We start from the raw sequence: 12,972 nt of genomic DNA, 5'->3' as shown, positions 1-12,972 counted from the left end.
CTTGCTATGTATGAAGATCAGGCTCACCTCTACTCAGAGATCCATGTGTCTTTGTCATGTGAGTGTTAGGATTAAAAGTGTGCTTACCATGACAGCTTAAATGTGTGTGATTTTTTGTGTGGTATTAAGCAGTCATTTTAGTTATCTTCCAGTGCACTCAGTTTTCAGTCCTAGGCATAAAGAGTCAGCATGGTGGGCACTGTTCCCGTTGTGAGGAGATCTGATTGATACCACTCAGTGCTTACTACTCACTCTGGACTTGCCATTGAGTGCAAAGGAATAAACACCATCCCTTATTTAGGTATCATGATCTTACTCCTGCATTCTCTGCAAAAAATTGCTTGCTCACTTAGGTTTGGAATGGCCCCTCCACTATAAGATTCAGCCATGTATTTTGCTTAATTGATTGACGTTTTATGTGAAACAATTTCATTTTGATCAAATAATAAAGACTTCCTTCAAGCTAAAATGCTCAGTTAGGAAACTTTCTAGCTAATCGATTATGCTGTTAGTTTGGGACATGTTTTGTCTTAGACGGGATGAGATCTTATCTTGAAGTCATCCTTGAGTGCTGATACTTCCCCTTCAGAGAAGAGGCAGAGTCAGGAGACTCAAGTGCAGAGACCTAAGTGCTAAGCTTGTAAAGCTGTTCTGTCGACTGGAAGAGTAGAACGTGGGAGGCTGTACATATGTGACTAGATTGCTTTTCTGTCAGGGCTTCACAGCATAGCTTATTCATCTAGTATTTTAGCCTTGCAAGGAGAATGTCATAGAATGTCAAACTAGAAGACTTGTAACAGACTGCTAATGACTATGACTCTCTAATGTGAAAACTCTCCTTCTTTAGATTTATGTAAAAACTGTTTTGTTTTGAAATCAGTACTAATTGTCATTTTTTTCTCTCACAGCTTCATATTCTCCAATTCAGCCTCATTCTCTAATCAAACATCAACAGATTCCTCTTCATTCACCACCTCCTAAGGTTTCCCATCATCAGCTGATTTTACAACAGCAACAACAGCAGATTCAGCCAATCACCCTTCAGAGTCCAACTCAAGATCCGCCCCCATCCCAGCACTGTATCCCGCTTCCAAACCATGGCCTTTCTCCAGCTCCTAGTAATGCCCAGTCACAGCATTGCTCACCAATTCAGAGCCATCCCCCTCCTTTAACTGTGTCTCCTAATCAGGCACAGTCGGCACAGCAGTCTGTAGTGGTGTCTCCTCCTCCACCTCATTCCCCAAGTCAGTCTCCTACTATAATTATCCATCCACAAGCACTTATCCAGCCACACCCTCTTGTGTCTTCAGCTCTTCAAACAGGGCCAAATTTGCAGCAGGCTACTGCTGATCAGGTACAACCCACAGCACAGCTGAATCTTCCATCCCATCTTCCACTTGCAGCATCCCCTGTTGTACACATTGGCCCAGTCCAACAGTCTGCCTTGGTGTCCCCTGCTCAGCAGATTGTGTCTCCAACATCACACCAGCAATACTCAGCCCTGCAGTCATCTCCAATTCCAATCGCAACCCCTCCACAGATGTCGACATCTCCTCCAGCTCAGATCCCACCACTGCCCTTGCAGTCTATGCAGTCTTTACAAGTGCAGCCTGAAATTCTATCCCAGGGCCAGGTTTTGGTGCAGAATGCTTTGGTGTCAGAAGAAGAGCTACCTGCTGCAGAAGCTCTGGTCCAGTTGCCATTTCAGACTCTTCCTCCTCCACAGACTGTTGCGGTAAATCTCCAAGTACAGCCACCAGCACCTGTTGATCCACCAGTGGTAAGCCCTCGGCAGCTCTTTGACTTTCTTGCTGAACTGAACGTAAAGCTGGTTCCCCCACACTGTGCTGTACTGTTAAATCTAAATGTCTATGATTTTTTTAAGCTTGCCTTTTTCCTGTGTCAGTATTCCAACAATGTATTGTATGGGCAAAGGAAAAAATGTCGTTTGTTGTAGTATGGTTGCATGCTTTAAATTTGTGATGGTTATTAAAGTCCCTCGTTAATTTTATTACTATTTAAACAAATCCATCTGCTATCTTTACAGAGTTGATTTTTTTTCCCCAAGGGAATGCATTTGAACCAGTGTCATCTGCACAAAGTTTTTTCTCTTAAGGTGATTATCCTTCATAGATCCCTTCTGTATGTTCTTAAGCGCATGGTTTATCTAGCTAACCTTTCAGTTGGGTGCATTTGGAAGTCCTGGGCCTTGAGCAGCTTTTCTTTCAAGGAAGAGGTATGATTGTATGATATAACTTTTTTGACAAAATTGTGTTTTGTAATTAAAACTGTAAAAACATTTATTCCAGGGTAGAATTCAACTTTGCAAAAAACAATTGACTTTCTAAACTTTCTATCTACTAAGAGAAAATATATATTTAAGTTATTTCTCAGTTAAAAGGCTCAAAACCCTGAGTCTCTGTCTTTGACACTGAGAGTAACAGAAGTGCACTATATGAAGTAAGAATTTTGAGTAATTGGGATTTCAGTGGAATGTGTCAGAGTGAGCCTCTCGAAACGGACACGTGAGGCCTGAAAAGGGAGGTTATCTTGAAAGTAGCTTCTTTCAAAATTTTCTCTTGAAGGACTTATTAAAATTCATTAAATGTTTTATGCAAAAATTGAAATAAGGTCCTTATGAGTTTAATCAGAATGACCAGATTCAGTTTCTTATTCAGGAAAAAAAATTTTTCTAAAAGGAAGTTTTGTGTCAAACTTTGAACATCACTGAAAGTCAGATCAGTTCTTGGGAAGCTGGGGCATGAGCTTGGCCATCTTGGGTTGTCCAGTGAGTTCAAGAGCAGCCTTGGCTACAGAGTCCATACAGAATATTTCTAAATTGAAATATTTAGATATCAAGTAACATTAATCTCAGAAAGGAAAGGAGTCTTGCTCTCTTCATTAGTAGAAACATTTGTCTCTTATGACTATTTTGTAGTTTGTTTTTCTATCCTAAGTGATCTTAACAGACACGGAGCTGCTCAGTTTTGCCTGTTACTGCCCTGGAAAGCCAGAAACCAGGAGAAACGGATGTTAGAAAACCCTGTTCTTTGATTGCCTCTGTGTTTATTTTCATGGTTTTTTAGAGCTCTTATAGTAGGTTTCGCTTTGAGGGTATGGTTGAGTGGTAGAGCACCTGTTTAGCATGGGCCAGGCCCTGTGCAGTCCCCAGTACTGCCAAAACAAAAGCATGGAAAACAGAGGTTTAGGAAGAATTCAGTACCTTCAAAGGAATCAAATTTCATTTCATTTTCTTAACATTTAATTAGGAGATTGGTTTTCAGTGAGTAAACAATAAAATTTCCATATTCCCTATATCCTTTTTAATAAGAAGACTTTGGACTAAAATAATTAGGGCAGAAATGCCCAAAATAAAACACTTTAAATACTGTGCCGAAAATACTGTTGGGCCTGTCTTGCTGATTTTGTCCCGTTACTGTGTGACAGCAGGCCGCTCCCTGCACACAGTGTCCTCTAAGTCCTTTCCCAGCAGCTGCTCACTTAAGTTGCTGTTTTGTTGTCATTCCCGCAAAAACACCATTTCTACCCTTGATTATTTTAAGTACTTAAGTGTAAATATATTTCTTTCTAATAAGATGTAAAAATTGAAAGAAAAGGTGAATTATCAAACTAAATCAGTGTGTTTTCAAAAAGATATTTCTATAAAAGAAACAGTTTTTTTTTTAAATTGGGTGTAAATAAGATATGTTGAGGATAGATGATTTAGAACTAATAAACACATGTTCCTCAGTTTATTTAGGAAGGGAGACAGATGGGAATGTGGACTTTACTAAGGTAAGTTTGGCGGTCTTCGTTATTTTTAGAATAGTTACAGTTATGAGCTAAATAGGACTTGTGTAGTTTGTTGTGATCTTGCGAGCAAAGCCTCTGATCACTACTTTCCTCAGGAGTCTAGCTGTTGCATTTAGATGTTTTTGTGCCGATTGTATCAGACATGTGTGACAAATTTCTTTTGCCTACTTTATTTACCTGTAAACTTGTTTTCTTTTATATGGGAGATTATAAAGAGCTCTCTTTATTCAACCTCATCATAAGAAGGAAAATTATTTTATAGTGTTCTTTGATTGATAATTTGAAAAAACAATGCTATTTGTATTATGGTCTTGTCCTTTTTTAAAAACTACTTTTCAAAAAGTCAGAATTCTGTGCACGGTGGAGCTCTGTTTTCTTAAAAGATAGTGTACCAGATGCTGCAGCAGCAGGTGGCCCAGCATTGAGGGGAGAGGGTTAGCAGCTTGGCTGTGGCCATCTTTGAAAGAACTGTTTGTGAGGGAAAGAGTGCCATGGACTGAACTGGCTAAGAAGCCACTTTTGCATGGCTGCCCTCAGCCAGCTCTCCAGCCGCTCCTCTGAATTAACTCCGCACCTTCTAGGTTGTAGGTCCCACAAACTTTATTTTATTTTTGTTAGTGTCGTTTGTTAACCCCTAGGTATGTTGGTAGTGATGTATTCTATGATGAGTATTATTCTATATTGTTAGTATATTATTTAATATATACTAAACATTGCTGTTAGCATGAGCAGAGTAGTGGCTGTCAGTTGTGTAGCATACAGTAACAATTGACTTGATTCCACTTGTGACTGAGGTTCTCGTGAAGCAGTTTTCTGTTTCTGGGTTGCAAAAAGATATCTTTTAAAAAATGTTGCCTACTTAGTACCTAATTAGGATCATAGTTTAAGATATCATGTTAAATATAAAAAAAACTCTGGTGGGATTTTAGGTTTTTGTTTTTTGGTTTTTTGAGACAGGGTTTCTCTGTGTAGCTTGGCTATCACTGAACTCACTCTGTAGACCAGGCTGGCTTTGGACTCAGAGATTTGCTTGCCTCCGTCTCCTGAATACTGGGACTAAGAGTGAGCAACACTACCACCCTCAGAAATTTTATTTATTTATTTTTTAAGCAAAAATCATGTTTAATCCTTTTTTGCTGTTGTTTAGGTAGGCTCTTGCTATGCTCCCAGGCTGGTCTTGAACTCAGTATTCTGTCTTAGCTTTCTAAATGCTAGGATTGCAGGGTTGTGTCACCATTCCTGGATGGGTGTTTTATTTTAAGTAGATGCTTTGAGTTTTTGTTTCTGTTTTTTTTATTTGTTTGTTTTTTATTAAACCAGTATTACTTGTGGTTATGCACATGTTCATAAATAAAACTTTATAGTATTTTACATGGTTTATGCCAGATTTAAAAATCTTAATTATTTTCGTATTAAATTCTAGATACCTCAAATTATAATTTTTTCAGCATTTAACTAAAATAGATGTCACTTAACGTTAACTTTGTGAATGTTACAAGTTTTTTTAACTGTTAAGATTTATTTCAATGTTAATTAGTTAAGAAATCTTAAAAAACCCTCAATCTTTGTAAATTTAAGCAGAAGCTTTGCCACACGAATGGAAATGAACTGTCTTACATTTTTGTGTTAGTAGATTATCTTTCATAAATAGCAACCAATCAAAGTACATCAGTTAATTTCTAGAGACACTTTGAAAATTAATCCTTAAGTTTAATAAAACCTTAGTTGAGTAGTTTAGCTCTAGTTACATGGTTTCTCCTCTGTGATTTTCTTTTTTTTCTTTTTTCAAGACAGGGTTTCTCTGTGTAGTCGGGGCTGTCCTGGAACTTATTCTGTAGACCAGGCTGGCTCAGACTCACAGAGATCCACCTGCTTCTGTCTTCTGAGTGCTGGGATTAAAGGTGCGCGCCACCACTGCCCGGTTTCCTCTGTGATTTTGATGTCAAAAGTCTTTCAGTAAAACCGTCACAGTTGCATTAAAGGCACTAAACCTTCTTCGTGGGAACTGAGAGGTAGAGCCACATAGCTTAGGTTATGTGTTCAGTTTTAAAGAAAGATCTGTATGTATTGTACTAACTCTAAGAATTCATTTGATTCTTGAGTAGAACAGAAAGGGAATGAAAATATGATTGCTGACTTTTCTGTAGTTTCATATACAATAATTTTCCTAATTTAGTTTTTATTAACAATGAGTAATCTTACATATAATTTTTGGCATTATATTGCCCTGGCATATATTGTTTTGAAAGTTTACTCAGAGTGTCTATAAAGTACTGGCCCCTGTTTTGATTCATGATTCAATGGTGTTCTTAAAATAGTTATTTGATTGAATAAAGCCAAAACCCTGTTTTTTTAATTCTTGAAAATATGTTCAGTTATGGTCATTATCATTTGGAAAGCCCGTGGTTCCGAGGTCACATAACTGGCCCACAGTGTGCTTTCAGTGGTGCACTGCTGAGTAGTGTAAACACTTTTGTGAGTGATTTCAAAGTTCTCCTTTCAGCTTGTCAGTATAGACGTTTGCCCTGTTTTTAGTTTAATATATTTAGAATTAATTTTTTTTTAAATTCAGAATACCACACTAGATGTAGTTTTGAAAATATCTGAAGGCAGTATGACTTGTCATTGCAGGTTTATCAAGTAGAAGATGTGTGTGAGGAAGAAATGGCAGAGGAGCCAGATGAGTGTGCGAGGATGGACAGAACACCACCACCACCCACCTTGTCTCCAGCAGCCGTAACTGTGGGCCGGGGAGAGGACCTGACATCTGAACATCCTCTGTTAGGTGAGGAGACAAAATATAGGAGGAGATTCTTTTTGATAGATGGCAAAATAGGAATGTTCTTTTCATTGGAGATGGCATTAAACTGATATTACTGTTAACCGTAGCCAAAGATAGATTATACCAATATTGACTCAGACTTAATTTAAATTGTTCTGTGTTTGATGATTTCATGGCCCTCATGATTGTTTTCAATTAAGGAAAAACACTATCCTAGGTATGGAAGCAAATGGTGGGGGCCTGAGGAGGTCTGATACAAAGTAGCACCTGCCTTCCTTTTCTCTGACCATGCTGTGTCTGTTTGCTCCCTTCTCTGAACTTTATTCCCTAAAGTGACTATCCAGGAAGGAGAGAAGAGGGAAATCAGCTTTCTTCTCTTTTCTCTCTTGAAAATAGAAAATATACTGGGCATGGTAGCTCACGCCTCTGATTCCATCAGTCATGAGGCAGAGGCAGGCAACTCTGAGAGTACATAGTGGTCCATTTTAAAGAACTAACCATGATACTGGGTGTGGTGGGGCACACCTGTACTCTTAGTACATAGTGTACATAGAGTACATAGTGTACATAGAGTACATAGTGCACATAGAGTACATAGTGCACATAGAGTACATAGTGCACATAGTGTACATAGAGTACATAGTGTACATAGTGTACATAGTGTACATAGAGTACATGGAGTACATAGTGCACATAGTGTACATAGAGTACATAGAGTACATAGTGTACATAGAGTACATAGTGTACATAGAGTACATAGTGTACATAGAGTACATAGAGTACATAGTGTACATAGTGTACATAGTGTACATAGTGTACATAGAGTACATGGAGTACATAGTGCACATAGTGTACATAGAGTACATAGTGTACATAGAGTACATGGAGTACATAGTGTACATAGTGTACATAGTGTACATAGTGTACATAGAGTACATAGTGTACATAGAGTACATAGTGTACATAGTGTACATGGAGTACATAGAGTACATGGAGTACATAGTGTACATAGTGTACATAGAGTACATAGAGTACATAGTGTACATAGTGTACATAGAGTACATAGTGTACATAGTGTACATAGAGTACATAGTGTACATGGAGTACATAGTGTACATAGAGTACATAGTGTACATAGTGTACATAGTGTACATAGAGTACATAGAGTACATAGTGTACATAGTGTACATAGAGTACATAGAGTACATAGTGCACATAGTGTACATAGTGTACATAGAGTACATGGAGTACATAGTGTACATAGAGTACATAGTGCAATAGTGTACATAGTGTACATAGAGTACATAGAGTACATAGTGTACATAGAGTACATAGTGTACATAGAGTACATAGTGTACATAGAGTACATAGTGTACATAGAGTACATAGAGTACATAGTGTACATAGAGTACATAGTGCACATAGAGTACATAGTGCACATAGAGTACATAGTGCACATAGTGTACATAGAGTACATAGTGTACATAGTGTACATAGTGTACATAGAGTACATGGAGTACATAGTGCACATAGTGTACATAGAGTACATAGTGTACATAGAGTACATAGAGTACATAGTGTACATAGAGTACATAGTGTACATAGAGTACATAGAGTACATAGTGTACATAGTGTACATAGTGTACATAGTGTACATAGAGTACATGGAGTACATAGTGCACATAGTGTACATAGAGTACATAGTGTACATAGAGTACATAGTGTACATAGTGTACATAGTGTACATAGTGTACATAGAGTACATAGTGTACATAGAGTACATAGTGTACATAGTGTACATAGAGTACATAGAGTACATGGAGTACATAGTGTACATAGTGTACATAGAGTACATAGAGTACATAGTGTACATAGTGTACATAGAGTACATAGTGTACATAGTGTACATAGAGTACATAGTGTACAAGGAGTACATAGTGTACATAGAGTACATAGTGTACATAGTGTACATAGTGTACATAGAGTACATAGAGTACATAGTGTACATAGTGTACATAGAGTACATAGAGTACATAGTGTACATAGAGTACATAGTGCACATAGTGTACATAGTGTACATAGAGTACATGGAGTACATAGTGTACATAGAGTACATAGTGCAATAGTGTACATAGTGTACATAGAGTACATAGAGTACATAGTGTACATAGAGTACATAGTGTACATAGAGTACATAGTGTACATAGAGTACATAGAGTACATAGTGTACATAGAGTACATAGTGTACATAGTGTACATAGAGTACATAGAGTACATAGTGTACATAGTGTACATAGAGTACATAGTGGTCCTTTTTAAAGAACTCCTAACCATGATACCAGGTGTGGTGGTGCACACCTGTACTCTTAGTACTTAGGAGGCTGAGGTAGGAGGATCATGAGTTCAAGGTTAACCGGTTGTCTGAAGCCAGCCTGGGCTACACAGGCTGTCAGCAGTCTCAGATATTTTTATTTTCTGTTGTTTTTAAATCTTTTTTTCCCCCCAAAAAGACAGGGTCTCTTATAGTCTTGACTGGCCTAGGACTCTATATGTAGCCAAGACCGGCCTTGAATTCGCAGAGATCCTACCTGCTTCACATCTCCAGAGTGCTAGGATTAAAAAAGATGTGCACCATGATGCCTGGTTTCACTTTTTTTTTTTTTAAACTTTTTGCTTTTTGGTGGTGCTGAGGATGAAAACCAGGGTCTTAGGCATGCTAGGAAGCTCTGCTCATAACCTACATTTTCAGCCAGTATGTAAAGCTTCTTTACTTTGAAAGCATTTGTTGCTGCAGATGTCCTGAAGTTTTGATTCAAAAGTAGAAATATCACCTTACTTGATTGTACTTCTGCTTTTATTACAAATTAAATGTGGCTTTTACTGCTAATACCAAATGTGAAATGTTGGAACACGGTGGTCTTCATGACTTTTCCCTCGTGTATTGTCTGAGACCCTTCCAAGCCCGTCTTTCCGGCTGTTGCCAGTTATGGTGTAGACACGTCAGTCTTCCTGTAATTTACTTCATTCCTCCGTGGTATGTGGAAGGGGGAGTAAGACAGTGATATTTAGAATAACCTGGCAAATGATGGAACTAAGTAACTTATAAAAATAGACTTGTTTAGCCGGGCGGTGGTGGCGCACGCCTTTAATCCCAGCACTCGGGAGGCAGAGGCAGGCGGATCTCTGTGAGTTTGAGACCAGCCTGGTCTACAAGAGCTAGTTCCAGGACAGGCTCCAAAGCCACAGAGAAACCCTGTCTTGAAAAACCAAAAAAAAAAAAAAAAAAAAAAAAAAAAAAAAAAGACTTGTTTGGGGCTAGAAAGTTGGTTCAGTGGTTAAAAGCCCTTACTGCTCTTGGAGAGGATTGGAGTTTGGGTTCCAGAATGGACATGGCAGCTCACAATTACTTATAATTCTAATTTCAGGGGATCTCATACCCTCTTCTGGCCTCCACAGGCACTGCACACACTCATATATAAATATAAATATATATATATATTTATATAAATATATATAAATAAATATAACAAGTCATAAAAACCAGACTTGTTTCCATCCATGATTGAAATTTTAAAAATCTATAAAAAAATCTTTAAAAGTTTCCATGTTAAAAAGGAAGGACAAACTCACAGCCCAGTGTGTATCTGTAAATAAATCCAGCAGGCTATTCCAAAGTCAGAGCTGCCTCGAGGGCAGTGCAGTAGAGTTTCTGTCCTGTTGTGGCGGGTGTCGCTCGTGCTTGGCTTTCTAACAGCCTCCTGTGAATTAGCAAAGACTCCATGTTAGGTTTTTATAAAGACAGGAACTTACAGATTATTTTTTTTAAACACAACTTGAGAGGACTTTATTCATGATCTAAAGATTAATTCAGCCGGGCAGTGGTGGCGTACACCTTTAATCCCAGCACTTGGGAGGCAGAGGCAGGCGGATCTCTGTGTTAGTTTGAGGCCAGCCTGGTGTACAAGAACAAGAGCTAGTGCCAGGACAGACACCAAAGCCACAGAGAAACCCTGTCTCAAAAAACCAAAAAAAAAAAAAAAAAAAAAAGATTAATTCAGATTATCATTGAGCAGTATTTTCTGAAAAAACTCTACTTAATGCAATGTCTTCGTCCATTTTGTGCATTTGATCTGAGTATGGTGAAAATGCCTATAGCATCAGCACTTAGGAGACTGAGGAGGGAAGATGTGGAGTTTGAAACCAGCTAGGCTACCTGACAGGAACCCTTGGCTTGTGCTTCTGAAGTGTGGGGACTGTAAGGTCCAGGTGCTGCACCTGGCAAGGACCTTCCTGCGGAGCTCTTACATGGTGGAAGCATCACCGGCAATGTGGGCATCCCAGACAGTTCCTCCATGATGGAAATGAGGTCCTGCTCACACTCCATAAAGTTCTGCTTCTTCACACTGCTGTCAAGGATTAAGTTCCTAACACAGGAATTTTGGAATGTCCATTTAAACCATAACATGTAGTTTTATATTTATTGAGCAAGAAAGTGTCTTTAAATCGGTTAGAGTTATTTTGAATTTTATTTTAATTCCCATAGATTTTTTTTTTTGTGTGTGTGTGTAGAAAAATAACTTTCAGCCATACCTAATAGTGTTTTTTTGGGTCTTTTGTCCCATAGAAGTATTTGTGATGATTGAACACATGGGTAGGGATATTGTAGTGTTTCTGCTTGATAATACATGTGGATAGTTGTGCATATATTCACAGACATTAGCTAGTTACCAATCTATGGGTGCTTTGTTTTTCTTGCTCCTTCCTTCTTCCTTTTGTCTCTCCATCCCTCCTCCCTCCCCCTCTTTGTCTTTCTTTCCCTCTTTTCCTTATTTTGTGCATGGGGGGTTGGTTGTTTTTGATACACTGTCTCACTCAGTAGCCTTCACTGGCCTGGAACTCTCAGAGAGATCTTTCCTGTGTCTGCTTTGTAAATGCCTGGTCAATTATATGGCATTAAACAACAGTTTCAATATTTTATCTTTGTGAAAATAGATTATTATTGCTATAATAGTGTTGGTTAAACCTACAGCATATTAATTAGATTGGTCTTACTAAGGGTGAGCTCTTTGTGTTTCCATTTTTTCTTTGGAATTTTAATATGTATTTTGTGGCACAGGGGGTTTATTATTTTGCTTCCTACTTATGCACTTTCCACTAATCTATAACCTCAGTCCCTGCTTTATCAGTTGAGTTTTCTGTTTTTTAAAGAGCCTATTCTTTTTTCTCTTCTACCTAAGTCAACTATATTTTTAGCATCATTAACTGGTAGTGGTATCAGTCCTTGTTTTTTGAGACAGGGTTTCACTGTGTAGCTGTGGCTGTCCTGGAACTCACTCTGTAGACCAGGCTGGCCTCCATCTAACAGAGATCCGCCTGCCTCTGCCTCCTGAGTGCTGGGATCAAAGGTGTGTGCCACCACCGCCTGGTTGGGACAGTGCCCCAGTTTCATTGCCTGTTTGTTGTGTGCCATTGAGGCAAGTAAGTTAATCTGTCTGTGTCTTGGTTTCCTTATTTGTAAGATGGAGCTGATTACATTGATCACCCATAGGCTACTTGTAGATGAATTGAGGTACAGTATGAAAGCATTGAACATGGCACCAGCCACCTAAGTGCTCAGTGAGGGTCTTTGCAGACATGCTTTCTGTTTTCTTCAGAAGTTTGTTCTCACTAGTATGTCTAGATGGAAACTTCTCTCTACTGTAGTACTGACAGTCAAGGGCTGGTGCTACTGGTGGCAGTGACTCTTCACCCATCAGATTGTCAGCTAACCCTTCCTGTGGGCTGCCAACATTTCCCCATCAGCACATACAGCAACGCTAGAAAGCAAAACACATTTGAGAAGATTTGGTGGGCCTCCCAGCTTTGCAGTTACAGTCTACAACCTGCCTAATCACTGGAATTCCTACTTACTTGGGGGCTTCTCTGAGGGCGTAAGTCACAAACAATGCCACACCAATTTGGGATTATGATTAATAGGGTGGTATTTATTAAAGGGGAAAAAAACTTACAGATCACTGTCCCAGGCAACAGCCCTCTACGCAACCAGGAAAGGAGTCTAGTCACCAGCGGAGCAGGAAGTGAAAAAGAGAGAGGAGAGGGAAATGGCCGCTTTTTTAAAGGGAAAGAGACCATGCCCCAATGGGCTGGTATCTCAGCGGTGATAGGCTGGAGGAATGGGAGGACCTCCTGCAACACTTCTCCATCCTTTTTAATTTTTCAAATGATTATCTAGGTATCATGTGGAATAAAGAGGAATGTAAGGTATTTATTATCTGTATAGCTTAAAAGCAGACAAATTCAACTGATCATTTTTGAAATTTGAAAATGATATTTAGGATATTTTCATGTTTTATGGGGATAATAAAAATGGTTTAGAT

At 38.7% G+C, this 12,972-nt stretch overlaps 1 protein-coding gene across 8 annotated transcripts in view; it reads left to right on the top strand.

Moving 5' to 3' along the window:
- Phc3 (polyhomeotic homolog 3) overlaps positions 1-12,972 on the top strand; it is a 75,350-nt gene that overhangs the window by 32,412 nt on the left and 29,966 nt on the right. For 5 of the 8 annotated variants that reach the window (XM_041659321.1, XM_041659320.1, XM_041659316.1 and 2 more), the window contains 3 exons: positions 909-1,780; positions 2,069-2,116; positions 6,445-6,598. In XM_041659321.1, the coding sequence (XP_041515255.1) occupies positions 909-1,780; positions 2,069-2,116; positions 6,445-6,598 (1,074 nt within the window). The remainder of the gene's footprint in view (positions 1-908; positions 1,781-2,068; positions 2,117-6,444; positions 6,599-12,972) is intronic. The other 3 variants (XM_041659323.1, XM_041659322.1, XM_041659319.1) reach the window with 1 other exon arrangement.

Source organism: Microtus oregoni, unplaced genomic scaffold, assembly GCF_018167655.1.
Source record: "Microtus oregoni isolate MIOR12 unplaced genomic scaffold, Mior012 000010F_ref0000083, whole genome shotgun sequence".
Taxonomy (NCBI): Eukaryota; Metazoa; Chordata; class Mammalia; order Rodentia; family Cricetidae; genus Microtus; species Microtus oregoni.
The sequence above is the reverse complement of the archived record's forward strand: the minus strand, read 5'-3'. Positions and strand labels throughout refer to the sequence as shown.